General features: G+C 36.3%; 7 protein-coding genes across 9 annotated transcripts; 3 read left to right on the top strand and 4 right to left on the bottom strand.

Annotated features, from left to right (window-relative positions):
• The first annotated feature begins 25 nt into the window (after positions 1 to 25).
• On the top strand, positions 26 to 3,473 carry Ts (Thymidylate synthase). Its single transcript, XM_011648077.3, has 4 exons — positions 26 to 1,078; positions 1,436 to 1,699; positions 1,809 to 2,071; positions 2,151 to 3,473. Exons 1-4 carry the CDS (start codon positions 862 to 864, stop codon positions 2,358 to 2,360), a joined length of 954 nt encoding a protein of 317 aa, XP_011646379.2. The 5' UTR covers positions 26 to 861; the 3' UTR covers positions 2,361 to 3,473.
• LOC105433017 (protein ILRUN) lies at positions 2,119 to 6,002 on the bottom strand. The gene is made up of 3 exons (XM_011648082.3): positions 5,469 to 6,002; positions 4,314 to 4,660; positions 2,119 to 3,606 (listed from the first exon to the last, which is right to left on the bottom strand). Exons 1-3 carry the CDS (start codon positions 5,624 to 5,626, stop codon positions 3,503 to 3,505), a joined length of 609 nt encoding a protein of 202 aa, XP_011646384.1. The 5' UTR covers positions 5,627 to 6,002; the 3' UTR covers positions 2,119 to 3,502.
• A 533-nt stretch (positions 6,003 to 6,535) lies between these two features.
• On the top strand, positions 6,536 to 12,819 carry LOC105433018 (uncharacterized). The gene is made up of 6 exons (XM_011648084.2): positions 6,536 to 7,784; positions 8,224 to 9,121; positions 9,435 to 9,705; positions 11,063 to 11,311; positions 11,696 to 11,946; positions 12,034 to 12,819. The coding sequence occupies exons 2-6, from the start codon at positions 8,263 to 8,265 to the stop codon at positions 12,240 to 12,242; spliced, it is 1,839 nt and encodes a 612-aa protein (XP_011646386.2). The 5' UTR covers positions 6,536 to 7,784; positions 8,224 to 8,262; the 3' UTR covers positions 12,243 to 12,819.
• Positions 12,820 to 13,007: 188 nt separating this feature from the next.
• On the bottom strand, positions 13,008 to 14,340 carry CRIF (growth arrest and DNA damage-inducible proteins-interacting protein CRIF). 2 transcript variants are annotated; one of them, XM_011648088.2, is made up of 3 exons: positions 14,199 to 14,340; positions 13,574 to 14,077; positions 13,008 to 13,497 (listed from the first exon to the last, which is right to left on the bottom strand). In XM_011648088.2, exons 2-3 carry the CDS (start codon positions 14,053 to 14,055, stop codon positions 13,167 to 13,169), a joined length of 813 nt encoding a protein of 270 aa, XP_011646390.2. In that variant the 5' UTR covers positions 14,056 to 14,077; positions 14,199 to 14,340; the 3' UTR covers positions 13,008 to 13,166. The 2 variants fall into 2 exon arrangements, with proteins under 2 accessions (XP_011646390.2, XP_011646391.2); XM_011648089.3 differs by having other exon boundaries at positions 13,574 to 14,103; positions 14,199 to 14,310.
• On the top strand, positions 14,270 to 15,100 carry l(2)37Cg (RNA polymerases I and III subunit AC2 l(2)37Cg). Its single transcript, XM_011648090.2, has 3 exons — positions 14,270 to 14,413; positions 14,487 to 14,581; positions 14,689 to 15,100. The coding sequence occupies exons 1-3, from the start codon at positions 14,393 to 14,395 to the stop codon at positions 14,918 to 14,920; spliced, it is 348 nt and encodes a 115-aa protein (XP_011646392.2). The 5' UTR covers positions 14,270 to 14,392; the 3' UTR covers positions 14,921 to 15,100.
• A 75-nt stretch (positions 15,101 to 15,175) lies between these two features.
• RpS2 (ribosomal protein S2) lies at positions 15,176 to 16,737 on the bottom strand. Its single transcript, XM_011648094.2, has 3 exons — positions 16,593 to 16,737; positions 15,942 to 16,293; positions 15,176 to 15,711 (listed from the first exon to the last, which is right to left on the bottom strand). The coding sequence occupies exons 2-3, from the start codon at positions 16,290 to 16,292 to the stop codon at positions 15,223 to 15,225; spliced, it is 840 nt and encodes a 279-aa protein (XP_011646396.1). The 5' UTR covers position 16,293; positions 16,593 to 16,737; the 3' UTR covers positions 15,176 to 15,222.
• Positions 16,738 to 16,844: 107 nt separating this feature from the next.
• On the bottom strand, positions 16,845 to 20,173 carry DhpD (guanine deaminase). 2 transcript variants are annotated; one of them, XM_089081117.1, is made up of 10 exons: positions 19,749 to 20,173; positions 19,484 to 19,623; positions 19,154 to 19,283; positions 18,710 to 18,979; positions 18,380 to 18,598; positions 18,115 to 18,222; positions 17,926 to 18,033; positions 17,536 to 17,701; positions 17,288 to 17,434; positions 16,845 to 17,202 (listed from the first exon to the last, which is right to left on the bottom strand). In XM_089081117.1, the coding sequence occupies exons 3-10, from the start codon at positions 19,250 to 19,252 to the stop codon at positions 17,003 to 17,005; spliced, it is 1,317 nt and encodes a 438-aa protein (XP_088937243.1). In that variant the 5' UTR covers positions 19,253 to 19,283; positions 19,484 to 19,623; positions 19,749 to 20,173; the 3' UTR covers positions 16,845 to 17,002. The 2 variants fall into 2 exon arrangements, with proteins under 2 accessions (XP_088937243.1, XP_088937242.1); XM_089081116.1 differs by lacking the exon at positions 19,484 to 19,623 and having other exon boundaries at positions 19,749 to 20,172.
• Positions 20,174 to 20,725: the final 552 nt, after the last annotated feature.

The raw sequence follows: 20,725 nt of genomic DNA, 5'->3' as shown, positions 1-20,725 counted from the left end.
ACATTACGTCGAGTCGCCACGTGTTACCTGTGTTTTCCCGCGTTCTGATGCTTATAACTACTAAATTCGGTCCGAAATGTAGACGAGCTTTTTAATTCATTAATTAACAAATTATATTATGTGCAAATACAACTTGCTCTATAAAAGCTGCATTTGTGCATTATGCGATTAATCAATTGATAAATTAAAAAACTCGTCTATATTTAAAAAAATGGTTTTAAATTCAAATCCCAGTCCTAGAAATGGCAGTCTAAAATTTGTAATGACAGTCTTTCCTCGCATTGTCTGGATCAACAACTTTCGTTTAATTGTGTTCCTTTTATCCTGAGTCGTATTTTTGTAATACGATATTGTAAGAAGTTACTAAGGCGACCGGTGGATGGCGCCAAGAGTGCTGTTCGATGATCGATGAGAATGGCTCTCGATCGATCTCAGCGCTGTCTTTCGACACTTCGATTCGATCAATCACTGATTTGAAATTATCAAACGTGCTCCAGTTGTTCGGAGCAGCGGGCGATCGGCACTCTCCCCAGTCGGCGGTTGAAATGGACGTATTATGAGAGTCTAGTCAAATAGTCGTAGTCGAACTAAGTCGTTATTGTAAATCGGAACGCTATCGTTTGTATTTCGAGCGGAGACTGTCGGTTAAATACAGTGTTTTCTATTAAATTATCTGCAAGTTATTGTGCCCGCCCTTTTCCTACTCCATTCCACCACGTGGCGGACGACTCCACTTTGTGCGCGCTTCAAGCCAATGGGCATCATTTAAATTAAACGGACACCAGTTCCTGACAAACCGTTAACTTTATTTAAATTTTAAAATCGGAAATAACAAATATCTTACAATATACACGATAAGAAATGTCGATTAACGGCATCGAGGTGAAATCGCAAGAAATAACGCAGGACGAGCAAAAAATGGACGGAGAGAAAATGAACATGAACGAGGAACATGAGGAATATCAGTATTTGCGGCTAATCGAGAAAATCATTAAGACTAGAACGAAAAAGAGCAATCGTACTGGCGTCGATACTTATTCTATTTTCGGCGCGCAGATGAGATTTAGTTTACGAGACGGTAAATGTTTCATTATACTTTCAAATAGTCTGTGTTTGATAATGCAAAGTAATCTATTATTCCTGGACATGACAGTGCATTTGCAGATTTTTTCTGAAACTTGTCTTTCTAATTTATATAATTCTTTATAAAGAAATTTGTAGGTTTTTCATTTATTTTTATTCAGATAACTAAATCAATGAAAAACATTCTGCAAAATTTCTGCTATAAATTTTATCAATTAATGAGAATATAACAGAATCTAATAGTGCAGATTGTAAAAGTTATTAACATAAGCTTAGGCACACTAATCTGCAGCAGTATTTTGTTGACAAACTGCTAGCAATATCATTAACTTATTTTACTTATTGGATATAGGCATTTTTCCATTACTGACAACTAAACGGGTATTCTGGCGAGCAGTGGTTGAGGAGCTTTTGTGGTTTATCAAAGGATCAACAAATGCCAAACACTTAACAGATAAGGGTGTTCATATCTGGGATGAAAATAGTTCACGAGCTTTTTTGGATTCTTGCGGCTTCACTGATAGAGAGGAAGGTGATTTGGGCCCTATTTATGGCTTTCAATGGCGGCACTTTGGTGCTGAATATAAAGATATGCACACAGATTACACGGGACAAGGTAGTGCAGATGAAAATATTATATTAAACAAGTCTCAATCCTCTTTTTAAAATCTACAAATGACAATATATTCATTAGAAAATTAAAGTTAAGACTGTACTTATTCTAGGAATAGATCAGTTGAAGGAAATCATTCACAAAGTGAAGCACTCTCCGGACGACAGACGTATTATAATGTCTGCTTGGAATCCGTCTGACATTCCAAAGATGGCATTGCCACCATGTCATGTTTTTGTACAATTTTATGTAAACAACGGGGAATTATCTGCGCAACTTTACCAACGAAGTGCAGATATGGGTTTGGGAGTGCCATTTAACATAGCATCATATTCCCTGTTGACTTACATGATTGCTCATGTCGCTGGATTAAAAGTGAGGATCGACACTCACTTCGCATTCATACATTTCACAAATAAGTCTTGTTTTATTTTCTATTTCTTTTTATTTTCAGCCAGGAGAATTTGTACATACAATGGGAGACTGTCACGTCTATGTCGATCATATAAGCGCCCTCGAGGAACAGATAAAACGCGAACCGCGCGAATTTCCGAGATTAAGAATAGTTAGAGAAGTGAAAGATATCGATGACTTTGTTGCTAAGGATTTCGAATTGATAGATTATAAACCATATGCCAAACTCTACATGAAAATGGCTGTTTGAGTTACGTCGCTCGAAACTTTTCTGTCTATAATAATTTCTTCTTAAAGATATATGTAGCTGTAAAACTTACATTTTTCGCACCCGTAATATTCGTAGCTAATGAGGCGGCATTAAGTTCTCTATTTAATATACTTATAAACCAATATGCTAGATTATAAACTAGCATTTATCAGTATTCATGAATATAAGTGATAGTACTTTCAATATTATAATATTTTTTCGATTTAAGAGAGACGTAAAAAAATTACTTCTAATTATTTCAATTTGTCTTTTATGTATGGGCTGATGGTAAAAGTGATGAATATATTTTATATTGTAATATTATAATCCCCTAGCTATATATTGTATGTAAAGTATTATATATATATATATATATATACATATACAAGACATATATTGTGTGTATATGTGTTTATTGAATTAAACTTCATTTTCTAAGAAAAATTATATTTTTAATAAATCTGTTATATCTTAAATGTATATCAATATTTTCAATATCAGTCGCACGTGATCCATGCAAATCTATCATGATTCATTTCTTCATTCCGATAAAAATCATCGCGCCTATTTCATCTTTTATATTACATAAATTTAATTTCTCGATCACATGCGATACGATCGACAAGCACGAATGATCATAAAAGGCCTTATGTAAGCAGTTTCTATAACAAAATTCTCATGTAATTCTATATATATATATATATATATATATATATATATATATATATAATATAAATTCGTTATGTTTATATAAATCAGTAAGAACAAACACTGGAAATGATTCCTGCATTACGAACAAGGAATTGTTCTAATAAAAATTTAGAATAAAATTTTTATGGGAAATGCATTTTTTGTAAAATACATTTTTCATATAACTCTGCGTCTCTCCTGCTAAGATTTTAATCAGAATAAAAGTGGCCAAGTCTATTGTAATTTTTATTAATTGGTATGTCTAATACACAGCAAATTTCTTTCTTTTTTTTTTATTTTTACGAGAATTGCAGGAGCGGCAAAAGCTCCGTTGTGAAAAAAAGCGACCTATACAATTTAGAAATAATTGTCGATCCTCACAACGATTCGAGAGACATCTTATGCACAATATCCCGTAAAACTTCTCATGGGAGACTTTTGTACGTCAAAGGCTAACACATTTGTACATCGTTGGACTGTGTACTTAACTGATGCAATTGTTGAGTAACCGCCAATGTGCCGCATTCATTCACCGTTATGATCACCCAGATAACATCTGCGAAGAAAAAGATAAACAGATTTTTCTTTTGTAGAATTGCGATCAAATTAAATTGATTGGAGCAATATCTAATAGAAGACAGATTGACAAGTTTTATTTTAAATCTTTCGAAATCAAACGGAGAAACAAATAATGATACTCGTATGTTTAACGTTATCATTTAATTTCTCGATCACATGCGATACGATCGACAAGCACGAATGATCATAAAAGGCCTTATGTAAGCAGTTTTTATAACAAAATTCTCATGTAATTCTATATATATAAAAATTCGTTATTTTTATATAAATCAGTAAGAACAAACGCTGGAAATGATTCCTGCACTACGAATAAGGAATTGTTCTAATAAAGATTTAGAATAAAATTTTTATGGGAAATGCATTTTTTTGTAAAATACATTTTTCATATGACTCTGCATCTCTCCTGCTAAGATTTTAATCAGAATAAAAGTAGCCAAGTCTATTGTAATTTTTATCAGTTAAAGATATCAACAAGATAAGTAAACATGACAAAATCCGTACGGTTTATATGTAACTAGCTTACGATAAGATAAATGTAGGTCAAAATCCTAGGTCAAAGTTAATTTACAAAACTGTATTAAGTGGATATATTTTTATCTATTTTATTTTTGATTACACATGCTTTTAAATTTATCAATTTTTTTTTATGTCACAAGAAAATAGAATGCAGAATTTGAGACATACCACCAAAATAGACACCGTTAGACGTCATCATTCTCCATTTACTTTGATGAACGCCAGTTTCAGCTGGGCTCTTCAATGTTACGCTTAATTCTGTGGTCTCTTTGGGAGCCAACGGCGGTACAGGTATCCGTGCACAACCCATCTGTACACCGCTGGAATGCTGCAGGTGAATACCGCTGGGCCATGTCTCCGTGCCGCTGTTTTGTACACGCCATGATTTCTGAAAGTTTGTATTGGGCGGCACTGCCTCTCCTTCGCCAATCGTGCAATCGCATATCAACGTCATGCATGGCGTATTAAAAGGATTCCCGAAATCAATGTAGCTGCAAATCGCTGCTTGCAGATTCCTGGAGAAAAAGAATTTTAATTATAATGACAATCACACTGATACAAAAGGAAGACTGTTTATGAATTTAAGCAGTAAAAAAATTTGAACTTTTGCGTAGTGTATTTAATAATAATAATTTTCCTTGTTACAGTATCTGCAAATAAAAGATAAAGACAAGGACAATACTATTAGATCAGAAAACAAATTCATAATGTTATCTATGTGTTTTACACACACACACACACACACACACCACACACACGCACACACGTATATTTTATATACATATAAAATCTACATAGCAGATTTTTATATATATATATATATATATATATATATATATATGTTTTTTTTAATCGACAATTAAACATTAAAAAGTAACTGTCTACATGATTTATTAAAATTAAGTATTCTCTTTTCAATTATATTTCTATCCTCCATAATCATTCTCTTCTTTATCTTCAAAGTATGAAAACATATGCACGTGGTATTTAACTCGCGGACGTCAATGTAAATACGAGTTTAAATTCCAAAAGAGGCGGTCCGAAATTTATATGAATAGTTAGGTGCAAAATGGGACACGTCGTGTCAAAAAGTGGAACAATGAGCATTTCGGAGAAAAGGACAGAAAAAAAGAGAGATAAAGCGTCGCGCTTGTTATCAGCCAAAAAAATTAAGAGGAAAATCGTGACATTTTCGATCGGGCAGATCCGAGGAGGAACAAGGACCTGCCGCTGCGGGAGGTCGCAATAAATATGGCGATGCAAGGTTATGTGCGTGGGCAGTGTACGGGAGGCGTCCCGTCGAGGGGAGAGAACGTCCGTTACCAATTATTCATATCCAGGAAAAACGCTGCGGTGGTCTCGTTCAGATGGCTGTCGGCCAGCAGCTTCTGCAGCTGCTTCACCAGGTCGTCCTTGTCCGTGGTGCCCAGACAGCTGAATTGGTGCAGCAAGTGTTGATCCAAATCATTGTTGAGGTCCATGATAGCTGCTTCTCGAACGGCCCTCTACTCGGTTACGCTCAATGCTCCATGTGACGGAGCTGTCACGGCTGTCAACGTGCTGCTGTCAACCCCGTCGCTTATCCTCTTCTCTCCTTTCTCCTCTCGTTCTCCTTCTCGTTGCGTGGTCGTCAGCGTCGTCGATGTCGTTGTCGTCGTTATCGTCGTCGCTATTGTTGTCGTCTTTTTCGTCGTCGTCGTCGTCGTCGTCGTCGTCGTCGCCGTCGTCGCCGTCGTCGCCGTCGTCGCCGTCGTCGCCGTCGTCGCCGTCGTCGCCGTCGTCGTCGTCGTCGTCGTCGTCGCCGTCGCGTGGTGCTCTCAGTTACGGATTTTAAATGTCATTCTCCCGAACGACAATCGGTCGTGTCCGTATCCGTACTATGGCATAGCCACGAGTATCCAGTCCAGAGCCGTCGAATTCTGGAGATTATTCCTGGGGTTCCTTCATTCTTCCCGAAGACACAGATCCTTTTGATTCAGATTTTTTCGTTTCACCACCTCCCCCATTTGTCGTATTAGACAAATTTTTTGAACGAGTTATGTGTTGATTGGTAAGATAGAGAATTTTTTTCAGACCTTTGAAAATGAAAATTTCACTATCCCAGCTAATCAATATATGTTCAAAAAAGTATCATATGACCATAAAATCTCAACCTCCGAAGGTTACAGGGTTCTTCAGTTTTTTTGTTCTGTTTTTATATTTATTTAAAATCGATTTTTAAGATTTTTATAAAGAAAAATGTTTAATCAGAAATATTTTCTTTTATGAAAATATTAAAAATCATGTTATTTCATTTATTCCTTGATTTCTTTATAAATCTTTTCAAATTTTTTTCATTAGTTTTAAAGAGTTTTAACGAAATAAATATGGCAAATTTTAAAATAATATTTGAAAAAAATAATCTTAATCTTTTATAATTTTGAAGTTACATATTTATTTATATTTTTGAAATCTATATCATTTCCACCATAATTTAGTATTTTAATATTGTATCATTCTTTGGTAACCAAGTAAGGTTTACTTTTTTTATAATAAAAAGGAGTTAGAAGTCTGTTTTTTTATAATAAAATATATTCAAAAATTTAAAATTATCAATTTGGAATTTCAAGCTCTCGAAAAAAGATTGAGAATTATTATGATAATTAAATTGGAACTACACTTTCTTCAAATAAGAAACTTGAAGTAACTAAATTCTATCACGATATTCTGGTAGAAAGTTTAAATTTATTATTTCCACTCATTTGTACAATTCTCGCTTTTTTTTATTTCTTTTTGCTTTGTTTACCTTTTTTCCCATTTTTTCGTATCGGAAGAATTTCATTACTTCGGAGGATCGGAGCTCCGCGCATCGATGTTACGCTCCTGCACGGTACATTCCGTGCAAAAATCGAGAACATCACGTACAATCCACGTAAGAATACCATGTAATACTCCGTCGTTCGTGAATCGCGCGCATTACCTTGACCTTGTCGCCACGTTGCGGAGGATAGGAAGCCTCTTCTCGAAAAAAATGGATAAATCGCGGGCGTCGATACCGCAAGTTTCGACGATCGGGAGAACATCCCTTCCGCCAGGAACACTCGTCCCGCTTCGCCTCCTTTTCCCTTTTTTCTCATCGAGAACTTCGAATAACTTCGCTTCGTATACGAGCGCGCCCCGAAAAGGATCGCTCGTGCGCGGCGCGTGCGTGGTGCGCATGCGCAACGCGCGCAACGCGGGACAGCCGACTTTCGAGACAAACGAGCGGCGCGCACACGGCGCCGATCGTGTGGTGGACAGACGCGCTCTCTTCAAGAGCGCTCGATCGCGACGGCGGGTAGAGAAAGAAAGAAAAGTAAAAAAAAAGAAAAAACACACCTCGCACAAGGATCTGATCGGTCCTTCGCTTATTTCGGAAGCGTGACACAACGCGACGAAGAAAGTTGCAACCGCGTCGACGAACGCGCGAGCATGGCAGAGCACGTCTGAAGATCGAAACGGAGAAAATTAGAATTTTTGTAAAGCGACCTGAACCGGAACACTCACTGCATCGTCACCCGACGATGATCTCGCGTCAATTGATAATCCAGTGGAAATAAAAAGAACGAGGAGTATTTTTGTGTGAAAAATCGAGTAAAGATAGCGGAAACAAGAGACAAGGTAGGAGAGTTGCTTTCGCGTTTTGTACAATGAAAATTGATTTGATTTATAAAATGTATTTTGCTGTAACCAATGCGTCTGAAAGCAGAGTTGTCTTAAATTTTGAAATAATAAATCCATTTCGCTTGCTTCTCAGCTGATACTCCGCGCAAACGTCAAAATAATTGTTGTCTTTCGTCAGAATGGAAAGTAATTTTAAATGCGTGAAAAGTGGCGGATTAAAAAGAAAGACAAACTTGTTGATTTAAAAAATTAGGAAGAAACAGAAAATTTAAGATTTATTTACATTTTATAAAACTATTTTTTATGGTAGTTTTTAACCTACTCAATTAATTTTAATATTAATTTTTAGTCTCAAAGATTCAATTTCAGCGTTTAGAAAGAAATTTTTGTTATAATTTTTTTTTCATTTATTTACTATTTTGCCGACTTTTTACAGAATAATCTGTCGATCCGCGTTTGCCAAAAAACCGATAGGATGATCGGACCATCATCAGGAACCACTAGTGAAGTCACCGAAAGCTGCGCTTCTTCCGAGCGAAAGGTCTTCGACGATCTGGACGTTGATAGTCCAAAGCGAAAGGTCTTCGACGACCTAGACATTGACAGCCCAAAGCGAAAGGTCTTCGATGACCTGGACGTGGACAGTCCAAAGCGAAAGATCTTTGACGATTTGGATGTCAACAGTCCTAAGCGAAAGCTCTTCGACGAACTGGACATTGACAGTTTCTGCGACGAGGTTCGCCAGACGAATCGCAAACGTTACCTCCCGGAATTGGAGACTCCAGTGGAACTGGTAACAATGCCGAATGAGATCATCACCAATGCAGCGGCCCTCTTCTCACCAATGTCCATCCAGGAGACTGTCGAGGAGTCACAGGTGGCGCGTCTGGAAGTATTGCTGGTGGATGGCACCAACTGCACCTGGACGACTGTGTCGGAATTGGAGCAACAGCAGAGTCTCGACGTCTTCGTAACTTCATCTTCCTCGTCGTCATCCTCCTCTTCCTCTTCATCGATCTCTTCTGGACGTGCTGATCATCTCCCTGCGGAAACCTACACCATTGAGGAGCTCAATTATCAACCAGGAGTGTCGGTGAATTACTGGGAACCAGATCCCCTCGCCAATTTGAACACGCAGCAAAATAGAGGAATGACGAGCAATGATCATCATCATCAACAGCAGCAGCAGCAGCAGCAGCAACAACAGCAATTCGAGGATCAGGAAAATGGCAATCTGTCGTGGCTGCTGGATTTCAAGTTGGACTCGTTCATCGAAGCCGCGGATGATAGGTCCGCCGTGGGACTCGCCATGACAACAAAGAACAATTATTGTGGTGAGGAAAGTGCAGGAGAAAAAGCCGTTTGATCAACACTTTCGCGAACGTTAGAATTAAGAGAGATACAGAAGATGAAGATGTAATTTGCTTTGGTGTAAACCGAAATCTTTATCTCGTTATTGTAAAACGTCGATCGATTCTAAGACGAGACGCGAAAAAAAGATAATAATTGTCCAACCGCGATTTTTTTTCAAAAAATGATGATTTTCAATGATTTCTTAATCTTAATTAATTAATTAAAATAAAAATAATGTCCGCGCGTGCACCGTTAATAGAATTTACGGTTCCGCGGCTAATTGCGCATTTTCAGGCAACAAGAATAAACTGAACGGAAGATCGCATGGCTCCAATTACGTCAACGACGTCAGGAAAGGACATGGCAATCACGAAAATTCGGTAGTGTATCGACAGGACTCGAATCAGACGACTTATCCCGCTAACGGAATTGACAGTCGGAATTTTTCGTCTTCGTCTCGATCCAATGGGCCGAAGAAGCCACCCTTCACCTACACAGAATTGATAGAGCACGCGCTGCAGGAGAGAGGCGAACTCACCGTCTCCGCTATTTATCAGTGGATCTCGTAAGTTAATTTGAAAAAATTTATTTACTACAGTTAGTCGCTTGTTTCTCCCTGCCGAAATTATTATCTGTAGTCGACGTACTGCAAAATCATGCATCTTATAATCTTTACTTCGTCTATTCTTCCGTTAAATATTTTATTAATACATATATTTTTATTAATACATATATTTTTTCTAAAAAAAATTCGCTTTTATATATTTTTTATATATTTCTCTAATTATTAATACTAATTATTAGGACAGACAATAATAGATAGATAAAATTGCGATTTAAAATAAAAGTTATCGATTAAAACTAATAAATTGATTTTATGAGAGAAAAATATTTACAAGCCGCAGTCGAAACGCATGTTTCTCTCAATTACGTATCGGATGTGCAAGGGGTTTTCTACGAATTTACGCGGACGTGGCCCGGCCGGTCGAGAGTGGGCCGACGGGGGTGGGTTGCCTCTAGATGGTACCCATTGGTACCACTGCCCTCGTTGCTTGGCACCACCTGGCACTGAACTCCTCACCCTTCGACTATCCTTCACTGCAGCCCTCAACACGAACGCGAACAATTTACTGCTCCTGTGCCTTCACCTGTTCGATCGCCGTTCGAGCTCCTTGGAAAAGGCGTATATAGATCATTCGGGCCACGCAGGGCCGCCCAAACAACAATCGAGTCAAAAGAAATATCTTCGTTAATTCTGCAAAAGACAGACCTCTATAAATTTACAGACAGACCTTTATAAATTTATGATAATATCAGAGTCATAAATCTTATCCTTACATTTGCGTTTTATCCAAGATTATCGATCATAACATGGTGCAGATTATAAAAGTTAATTAAATCAAATGTTTCTCGAGCGCACTTAAGGGAAAAAGTGCATTTTGAAATCACAGATTATGCTAAGAATATTGTTCTTATCACGTTAGTTTTGTAGTATACATTTCTTTGTTGTATACAATAAGAGGGGATGACTTGGAAACAGATTTGTAAAACTGTCGATATAAGTGACAACATTGGTCGCGATCATCGTGATCAGTGGAGCGAGTAAACATACCATTTAGCATTTCAAATGCACCCTTGGCTCGAATGTCTTCTACGCCGAAACTCGTGAAATTAATCGCGAGGGGGGCTGCGTAACGCACCGTGACATCGCTACGAGCAGGTGAAGGAAATTAGGTTTCATAGGGACGCAAATTACCGTCATGCCTTTTTACGTGTAATATCCCTAATCGCGTTCCCTTCAACTTATAAAAAATAATTACAGTAGCTCTTAAATACTGTTACAAACTATATAATTTTCATTTTGCACAAAAATATAAATTTTAAAGAGAGCGTAATAAAAAATACCTTTTCCTCGTTTTTAGCGAGCATTTTCCTTATTACAAAAGCAACGACGATCGCTGGAAGAACTCAGTCCGGCATAATCTCTCGATAAATCCGCACTTTAGAAAAGGATCGAAAGCGCCTCATGGGGCGGGTCATCTCTGGGCAATTGCGAATCGTGGCGACTACACATCTCGTCCTTTCGCTGTTAACGGCTTAACGACTACTACACCGACGCGACAAACAGCGCAAAATGACAATGAAGAATCTCGAAATAACGAAATCATTAGGTAAAAATAACAATGTAATAAATACTCAAGACAGAATTTTAGACGTATAAAATAATCTCTTTTTAATTACTTTTTTAATTTATATAAATTCAAGATAATTGTTTATGTCACTGTCCATATGCCATTATTTTTAACGAATTTGCGACGGTTCAAATTTAGAGGTTCAAAGTCAAAGTTAAATTTTTCCTTTAATAAATTGATAATCAAATATAATATCAATTACTCTTCTTTCCTCTTTAGAAAATCTTTACAAAAAATATTTCAAGCAAGATTCAAATCTGGAATTTCCCTATTTTCATTAGATAAAATAAGTTTAGTTAGTAACTTTTGCAAAACTATTTCAATTACTTTGTTGAACGAGCATTTTGTAACTCGACATTACAGTGAAATCATAGACGAGGTGGAGGCTGCGACGGCGAGCATTGCGCAGCCGAATTCCGAGGAAGATACCGACATTATACTGAATTCTGTAACACTCGAGCATTCCGCTGAGCAAATACTCAACGGCATAAAACGTGATGTAGAGGTGCAATACTTAGTACCTATGATGATGACCAACAACGATTCCGAAGCGAGCCAACAGAGCCAGCAGATCACGCAGCAAACGGAGCTTCAATGCCCCTTCAAGGAAAGCGGTGAGGACATTGTAATCATGTTTCAAGATTTGTTTCAGGAATTAAAAGAGATCAACTCGGCATTGGCGAAGCGAAATTGATCCGCAGATTTCCTGAACCCGGTGTCCAAGGAAGTCGTCGCCGAGGAATGCGGACTTGTGAGCGAGGGATACCTAGTCACGGATTTGAATCCGAATGCCTTGGGATTGAACATTGGAGTCGATCCTGATATCATAGAGTCAGAAAATCTCTTCGGCGAGGAGCTCAGCTTTCAGTTTTACGAATTGACGTCGCCGTCGCAGCTGCAATCCGCTTGACACACGGACGGCAATGGCAAAGTACGTTTTATCGTGATCGACGAAGTTCAGATACAGAACGCGCAATCGCCTGACGACCGGACAGTTCGCGACGTCGTCGAAACTGAAGGAAACATCCCGGAGCGGGAAGACTTCCAGAAAATGTCGCCTGGCAACGAAGAATATACGATGACAACGAAAAGCTGATCTCGTTTGAGAAATTTTCATGATGACTATTTACAGGGATATTCGATCATTTTATTCGACGCGGCTGCTAAAATAGTTAAAAGCCAACTTAACTGAACCAGTTAATTGATATCTGACTGCTTATCGGATGGATAACGAAGTCAAGCGTGCAAATACGAGAAAATCATATCTCTCAAAAGCAATGTAATTCAATTTGATAATCATCGAAGAATTTCAGCGTAGCCGAAGTGAGATCCGTAAATAAATAACATATTTACATATTCGTCCAACGTGTGCCTGGTTAAGTGTCTTAAGAAAAAGCGTCATTTATCAACTATGCATTAGAATAATTTCTTCTAGTCTTTTGCGAAGTGTGTAATGTTTTTGTATTAGTAAAAAAATATGATATTTACGTATGTGTACATTGTCCCTGAGATTTGTATCATATATTCTTGTCGAAAGCGCGAGATGTCCGTTGGAAAATTTTTACTGCGAAGATATACTTCTGTAAACAGAGACATAGCATTGGATATCTTCTGTTCACAGCCAGTTTCATTTCACGGTATCTCATGTTGAGAACGCTTAAATAAAATGCAAAGAAAAGTGTTACATGTTTAATCATATTGGCTGTATGTAAATTCAGAGTCAGAGTAATCGCATCTGAAAAAGAGAGCTAATGAATTTTATAAAATTATTCGAACATTTTTTACATTACAATGAGAACATTTTTTATATTATATTTGACAAATGAAAACGCCGTTAATTTACAGATTTCGTCGAGTCAGTCACTTGCTCCTGACTCGCCTCCTTGGCCTTCTCTTGTGCTATACTCTGTAGCTTTTCCATCTTTTCTTTCTTCTTAGCCTCCTTCTTCTTCTTTTTCTCTTCTTTCTCTTTCTGCGCCAACATCGTCTTGAATTTTTCATCATGAACCGATATCTTGAAGCCAAAATGTTTCCTAACTTCTTCTATGAGACGTTCCTTGCGCAGCCTGGCAGCTTCCATCTGAGCTTCCTTCTTAGCTATCTTTGCGTTTAATTCAGCTGTCCATTGATTCATCATTGCCACTTTTTCAGTTAATTCAGCTTCCCTACAAAATGTATCATATATTAATATAATGTATTTGAAATTACGTTCAATTATCAGTAAGTGATATAAAAACATGCCTTGTTTTAATCGCTTCAGCTTTCGCACGATTCACCTCTTTCAGCATATGCCATCTCTCCTGAAGAGACAATGGAAAGGCGACTCTCTCATACTCTTGAGCATCTTCAACTTCTTTTGATAAGGGCCATGCGAATCCAGCCGGCTCGTCAATAGCCTTTAATCCATACCTACCCAGCATACGTTTCTTATACTTCACTGTATGATGGAACCAATCAACAGGTGCATCGTAAGGACGCACATCCATGAGTATGTTCCTATGTTGCGGATTTAGCCGGGACTTATTCCGCTTCTTCTCGATCTCCTTTTGGAGCAGTGGATCCTCCGAGTATAACGGCTTCTCGTCGGCAGCGGTTATATCAACAACTTCATCTTTCGATTCCTTTGCTTCCGTCGATTCTGAAGTGAAAAAACGCCCGGCGACGACACCACGGGCGCGCAGTTTTCGTCGCATGATGACATCGTAGATTCGTCTAACACTCATCGGGACGTCGCCAATTCGGCCGCTGCGGATCGTGTATTTAGGTTAGGTCTAGGATTAAACCGACCGAAAGATATGATGACAGAAAATAAAGATCGATTTAAAAATTATTTTATAAATACACATGAGAAATGAGCTATACGTACGTGTGAGAAGCGTATTTTTCAGGAAAATTCTAATTATGCCCACAAGAACATAATCTATTTGTTATCGCGAAACCTGACGGACGTGCGAGAACGAGATATCGAGATAGCGTCTCGATTTTACCAAATTGGTTTAGGTTAGAACACTGTCAGAGAAGCGAGATTCGAAACGGCGCACGTGTACGGCACGGATCACGATGGAGAAACGTCTTTCGAGGGTAATAATAATTGATATTAAATAAGTTATATTATAGCGAGATCTCAACGATCTCAACGAATTGTTATTCGCAGCTGCCAGGGAATTACGGGGAAACGCACGGGACTTTTGTCTTTGAGGACGAGGGACATACCCTGGGAAACGCACTTGCTTCTGTGATAAACGATAAGTATGTATTGTTTAAAATTTTCTAGTGAACATAGTTATTTCAAATGAAAACATAGTTATTTGTTCTTGCGGATAACGCATTTTCTAATGTGAGATTTAATCTTGCAGTCCTGGCGTGAAGATATGCGCTTACACCACGCCGCATCCGGCGGAGAAAAGAATGCACTTATACATTCAGACAACTGGTGAGAACGTGCTCGTAGTATTGAAACGGGGCCTCCAGGATCTTGAGAAGATTTGCGATTACACGCTTGAAACGTTCGATAACGCCTATGAAAAGTACAAAGCTTCAGAAGTACCCAAAAGTACTTCACAAAATGTCTCCACAGATGCTACGTAATATTATGCCATTTGTCTTTAGATTTATAAATATATAAGTTAAACATATGTGAATTTATATATGATGTAAATACCATGTTAATTGATATATAATCTAAGTCTTCTAATCAAGAATTAATATTGCATAGAATCTAGGCTTTGAAACAAAATAAAAAGCTTGAATGACTTTGACAAAAAAAAAGTTTATACATAATATATTAAGATAGTACGTCAATTCCTAAAAGTTAAAGGACAGGAGAGAAAAAAATAGGATTCATTTTACAATTTGTCAAAGAACTCCTTTAATGGAAATTGGACGTTTATTTAAACAACTTCAGCTGCTTTCGCTCCTCCTTTATGAGTCTTCGACAGATAGTCAGCAAATTCCTGATATGGTGCTTTAGCCAGAGCCTGCTCCTTCCACAAATCTGGTGTCAGATAAGCATAAGTCTTGGCGATCGCGGCATAAGTGGCTTTGGCGAAATTGCCAAGTGTACAGGTTGACCCTCTAGCTGAAGTGTAACAGTCCTCGATACCAGCCATCTGAAGCAGTTTCTTGGGAACTGGGGCAGATACGATGCCGGTACCTCTGGGTGCAGGTATCAGGCGCACTTGCACGGAACCGCATTTGCCAGTCACTTTGCATGGCACTGTGTGCGGTTTACCGATTTTATTACCCCAATAACCACGTCGTACCGGCACGACAGAAAGTTTGGCCAAAATGATAGCGCCACGAATCGCAGTAGCTACTTCCTTGGAGCATTTTACTCCGAGTCCAATATGCCCATTGCTATCTCCAATAGCAACGAAAGCCTATAATGATATCGCAATAATCATTAATTTTATTTATTAAAAGGGGAAAGATGTTCTCTGACTTCTAAGTTTTGAGCTCATTAAAAAATAATAATAAATATGATTGGCAACAAAAGTAATTGTTCTTGGATTTTTAACTTTAAAAATAAAAACATTATATATTAATATCCTGTTTTATCAAATATCATCAATATTCTATTTATTTTAAAAGAAAAAAGAAAGAAAGATACCTTAAAACGCGTACGTTGACCGGCTCGTGTCTGCTTTTGTACCGGCATGATCTTCAAAACCTCGTCCTTTAGATCCGGTCCGAGGAATTTGTCAATGATTTCAAACTCCTTGATAGGCAAGGAAAACAGATAAATGTGCTCGAGAGATTGAATTTTGCCATCTCTGACCAAACGACCAAGCTTTGTAACCGGCACCCATTCCTTGCTGTCTTCTTTACCACGTCCGCGGCCGCGTCCTCTGCCTCGACCTCCACGACCTCGACCTCTTAGGCCTCCACGATCACCTCCACCTCCACGTGAACCGAAACCTCCACGAAAACCACCACGTGCGGCTGGAGCGGCGTCCGCCATTCTTTAAATAAAATTCAAACAACTCAAAAATTTAATTCTTAGTCTGAAATTTCATTCCATGTGGAAAGATGTCAATTATTACGCGTGTATCTTTGATCTTTGATAATGAAGCACTTGAAATATGCGAGGTCTGCAACTTTGAAATACACGAAATATGCGATGCCAACATGTAATATTTGAGAAAATATTTGGAAATATCCCGAAACTATTCATACAAAAAAATCCATCTTTTCTATATATTGATCGAAAAGAGGGCATATAATAATTATTGAAATTGGAATATCTCCATTGTATACTCACGTTCCTTCTTTTCCCTTGCTCTAAAGACCACAAAGGAACTGGAAAAAAAAATGAGATGGAGGAAAGTTTATGCTTCTTCGAGATGGCGCTTATTGCACGTGGCTCATATCCGGTATTTCGAAAATTGGCGCTTTCTTATTCTCCCCTCAGGAATTAGAAAATAGTATTTAGTGGAAATGATAGAAATATTTTGTATAAAAAAATGTGTAGGTAAATATTTTAAATAAAAATATAATTTTACCAAAGTATTGGTAACATTTTTAAAAACTCATTTAATTATTCATATACATACAAAATTGACTAACTGACAAGCGCAGCTTGTTCATTGCATATTTTATAAATTTGTTATAAGAGATTTTATTTAAAATATCCTCTTATTTAAAACATTGCAATATAAAAATAGAGAGTTTTTATTTAACTTTCCTACCATTTATATATACCGATACTATATTACGTTCATCGCCGGCATATATAAATCTCTGGAATTTTTCCTCAAGTGTATATTCCCTAAAATTATCCAGCAAGCTACCTTTTGCATTTAAATCTATGATGAGGGCATCAAATTCTTTGCCTGGCATCAAGTTACCGACTTTATCCTCGATTGAAAATGCTGAAGAATCAATTAATTATAAAAGTTATAAAAAATGTATTGTAATAGATACATAGAGAATTTCTAATATATAAGCAAATTTTACCTTTGGCACCTCCTAATGTTGCCATGTGGAAGACATCCTTGTAACTAAGTGGTATATAATTCTCTTTCGTCACAAATAAACAATTTGATACTTGTAAAACCGATCTCATCTCGTCCAACATACTGTAACTAACTCCACCTGAAACGTCTGAAAAGATCTTTAGTATAATGAATCATATATAATAACTAAATTAAGTATTATATCTAAATTGTTAATATAAAATTTTTCTATAAAAAAATTCTTGGTACCTGTTCCAAGTCCAACTTTGATGTTATTAGTTTTTAGCCTTTGTACATCACAAAGACCGCTTTTCAAATATATATTTGAGGATGGACAGTGAATTACAGCGGTTCCTCGATTTTTGAGAATGGCAAGTTCGCTGTCTCCGAGATAAATTCCATGCGCTAATACTGTCTATAATATAAAAAGATCAAATATATATATATATATATATATATATATATATATATATATACACACACATATATATACACTTGTATAAAAATTTAACAAAATATATCTAGGAAGTATTAATGTATCTCTCTTAATATCTGTAAATGTGTTGATAAATATGTTTAAGAAAATAGCATTTTTTTAATAGCATTGTTTCAATCTGTTCTTTATACAAAAGAATATACCTTATTAGTAAGAAGACCAGCAGCATCATAAACAGCCGTATATGAAGGTTGCTCTGAAAAAGTTTGTTCCACAGCTGTTACCTCAGCTTTATTTTCAGAGATATGACTCTGCAAAGAATGAGAAACTTTATGTATTTAAATATAATATTACACATTGTTAATACATATTATGCTAGCATGATAAAATACCTGTATATGTAAATCTCTTTCTTTAGCAATCTTTGCCAGCTCTTGCATTAATTCCATGTCGCAACTCAATGCAAATCTTGGCGTGATAATTGGTTTTATAAGTGGATTCTACAACAAGTTTTTAATGATGTATTATGTCTAAATCTTAAATATTATTAATGTATGTATTATGTATTTTTTTTTATTATTCATCGCGATGTAAGATTGTTTTATTTAATTGAATTAGTTATCTTACTAAAAAAAAAAAATATGAGTTTGCATTTACCCCTATTCTTTCAATAGACTTTATGAAAGCTAAGGTATCCTTGACTGACTTCTCAGTGCTTTCGCAATATCCATCGTCACGTGGAGTGTTCATATTTACTTTCCCGATGAAAGCTCGTTGACCCAATTCCGCAGCCTTTTCCGCAAGGATCATTGATGCCTCAGCATATAAAGATGCAAAGTAACATGCTGTCGTTGTTCCCATCCCTATGGTTCGTTTCTACAATAATACATATACATTTGATGTAATAAAAAGTCGTAAGGCTATCTTATATCAAATAATGCATTGATCTATGAAAGCATTATTCTTGAATAGAATTATTCTAAATACCACAACTGCTTCAAACACGTTCTTTGCAAATTTCATATCAATATATTCTTTTTCCAATGGAAAAGTGTAAGTTTCCAACCAATCTAAAAGACACTTATTATAACCCAGTCCCAGATTTGGGAATTGAACTGCATGAGTATGGCCATCGATAAATCCAGGCGTCATGAATTGTCCATGTGATAAAATATTAACTTCGTCCGCATTAAAATTTGCGAGAGAATCATCTATCATTTGTCGATTTGTCGATGGATTCTCCATTACACGAATAATCTGAATATTGTAAAAAATGATATACCATTAATATATTCTTTGACATTTTTTGTCTGCATTTTTAATAAATTTTATATATGTAGTTATTAATTGTATTAATTAATTAATTTTATTTATATATATATATATATATATATGCAAATAAAAATATGCAAATTTTTTATTATTAAATACCTTGCCATTTTCAATAAATATAGCAACGTTTTCTTCAATAATCAATTCTTCATTGTCGTTCGTGTGAATCAATGGACCAATAAAAACTTGTCGAATCATTGCGCAATATCTTCTATAGATATCTATACCACTGAAATAATATGTATTATTGTTTAATTTCACAATTACGTCCAAATCTCTTTTTACTATTTAAATCTATTTAAATCTTTCATTTGTGATTCTTATTGAATCTTTTGTTCCATTAAAAATCATATCTATTATATTATTATATAATTTTAATCAAGATAAGTATGAAAGTGATATATATATATATATATATATATGCCGCACGTGGAGTGTAAGCCCAACACTTGACCGTCTCCTTGTGCTGCAGGACGCACCCTCCGCCCGCTAATTGCACTTCAAATTAATTAATTAATTAACTAAACAAATTAATTAATTAATTAATTAATTAACAAAATCGGCAGATACTATTAAAAAAAATGGTATAAAACTTTATATATGTTAATATACTATTATATTATTATTCTAAGTTTCTTATATAAAATATAACACAAAAGAAAATTTATATGTAAGAGGAAATTTCTTTTCTTACACCGTAAAATCCTCATAATTCGTCTGCGAATAAAATATCACTCGATAGCGTTTTCGTCGCGACTCATTCGATCATTCGTACTCAGTACATTTGCGATACTCAGTTTACGAGTAACTATTTATCATTATCATCGATAATATATTTGATCGTGATTTTATCGCACATCTGCACGAGTCGTTCAAGAATATGGCGATGTTGCAAAACAGCTGATCGGCGAAAAGAGTCATTTCTGCAATGTCGGATCTGCATCCGACAGGGATGCCAGTTCATAGGCTGTTCCTTTCGGCTGAACTTTTTGCACAGTTCATCTTTCTTCCTTTTCTTTCCATGTTAGAGAGAAAAAGAGAAAAGATGAATCGTGCAAGAAATTTAACTGAAAAGAACAGGCCTCATATACGATTGCAGCCACGTGGGGGGGATAGCTGGCACATATACTAGCATGAGCACTCGTCTATGATGCATCGTACATGAAGTGGTATCCGTGCTATGTCTCGATGTTTAATAGAGAAGTATGATTTCTGAAGAGAATTCTAATAAATAAGAATATATGTTGCAAAGCAACATAAATTAAGCTGGGGAATTAAAATCTGTAGGCTAACTATAGAATTAAAGGCAGAACTTTAGGCGGAGGCGGAGGAAATTATTATAAAATATGTAGTCAGCAAAATTTATATACATAAACGGTCGATAAATTTCCAGATGTTGGTAATTTCATCTTACATGTATTATTGAATAGATAAAATCTTAGATTAAATTTAGATACAATAGTTGATGTAATGCTGAATGAATGAATGAATAATCTGTAATAAGAACACAATGATGCAACAGTGAATGGATGATAATTTTATTTTTTATCATTATCGCTCTCTTGCCTCTTAGTGTTTTCCCGTAATCTATATTAAAAGTTCTTATATAATTAAAGTTTTAGTGAAGATGTTCAGAGGGAAGGAGCAAAGTATTATTAAATAAAAATTGTA

The sequence above is a fragment of the Pogonomyrmex barbatus genome, unplaced genomic scaffold (assembly GCF_055798465.1).
Source record: "Pogonomyrmex barbatus isolate J1 unplaced genomic scaffold, ASM5579846v1 scaffold4, whole genome shotgun sequence".
NCBI lineage: Eukaryota > Metazoa > Arthropoda > Insecta > Hymenoptera > Formicidae > Pogonomyrmex > Pogonomyrmex barbatus.
Note: the sequence above shows the minus strand (reverse complement) of the source record. Positions and strands in the feature narration are given on the sequence as shown.

Excerpts from the sequence above, each read along its gene's own strand:
- RpS2 (XM_011648094.2), bottom strand. The coding sequence starts at position 16,292 with ATGGCGGACGCCGCTCCAGCCGCACGTGGTGGTTTTCGTGGAGGTTTC. Across the intron at positions 15,712-15,941 it reads GTCAACGTACGCGTTTTAAG|GCTTTCGTTGCTATTGGAGA; the intron begins GTATCTTTCTTT and ends ATATCATTATAG.
- LOC105433018 (XM_011648084.2), top strand. The coding sequence starts at position 8,263 with ATGATCGGACCATCATCAGGAACCACTAGTGAAGTCACCGAAAGCTGC. Across the intron at positions 9,122-9,434 it reads AACAAAGAACAATTATTGTG|GCAACAAGAATAAACTGAAC; the intron begins GTGAGGAAAGTG and ends GCGCATTTTCAG. Across the intron at positions 9,706-11,062 it reads GCTATTTATCAGTGGATCTC|CGAGCATTTTCCTTATTACA; the intron begins GTAAGTTAATTT and ends CCTCGTTTTTAG.
- CRIF (XM_011648088.2), bottom strand. The coding sequence starts at position 14,055 with ATGAGTGTTAGACGAATCTACGATGTCATCATGCGACGAAAACTGCGC. Across the intron at positions 13,498-13,573 it reads GCTGAAGCGATTAAAACAAG|GGAAGCTGAATTAACTGAAA; the intron begins GCATGTTTTTAT and ends TACATTTTGTAG.
- Ts (XM_011648077.3), top strand. The coding sequence starts at position 862 with ATGTCGATTAACGGCATCGAGGTGAAATCGCAAGAAATAACGCAGGAC. Across the intron at positions 1,700-1,808 it reads CACAGATTACACGGGACAAG|GAATAGATCAGTTGAAGGAA; the intron begins GTAGTGCAGATG and ends TACTTATTCTAG. Across the intron at positions 2,072-2,150 it reads CTCATGTCGCTGGATTAAAA|CCAGGAGAATTTGTACATAC; the intron begins GTGAGGATCGAC and ends TTTTATTTTCAG.
- DhpD (XM_089081117.1), bottom strand. The coding sequence starts at position 19,252 with ATGATTCGACAAGTTTTTATTGGTCCATTGATTCACACGAACGACAAT. Across the intron at positions 17,435-17,535 it reads CAAAGTTGGACTTGGAACAG|ACGTTTCAGGTGGAGTTAGT; the intron begins GTACCAAGAATT and ends AGATCTTTTCAG. Across the intron at positions 17,203-17,287 it reads AACATTAGGAGGTGCCAAAG|CATTTTCAATCGAGGATAAA; the intron begins GTAAAATTTGCT and ends TTGATTCTTCAG.
- LOC105433017 (XM_011648082.3), bottom strand. The coding sequence starts at position 5,626 with ATGGACCTCAACAATGATTTGGATCAACACTTGCTGCACCAATTCAGC. Across the intron at positions 4,661-5,468 it reads TTCCTGGATATGAATAATTG|GAATCTGCAAGCAGCGATTT; the intron begins GTAACGGACGTT and ends CTTTTTCTCCAG. Across the intron at positions 3,607-4,313 it reads TAACGGTGTCTATTTTGGTG|ATGTTATCTGGGTGATCATA; the intron begins GTATGTCTCAAA and ends TTTTCTTCGCAG.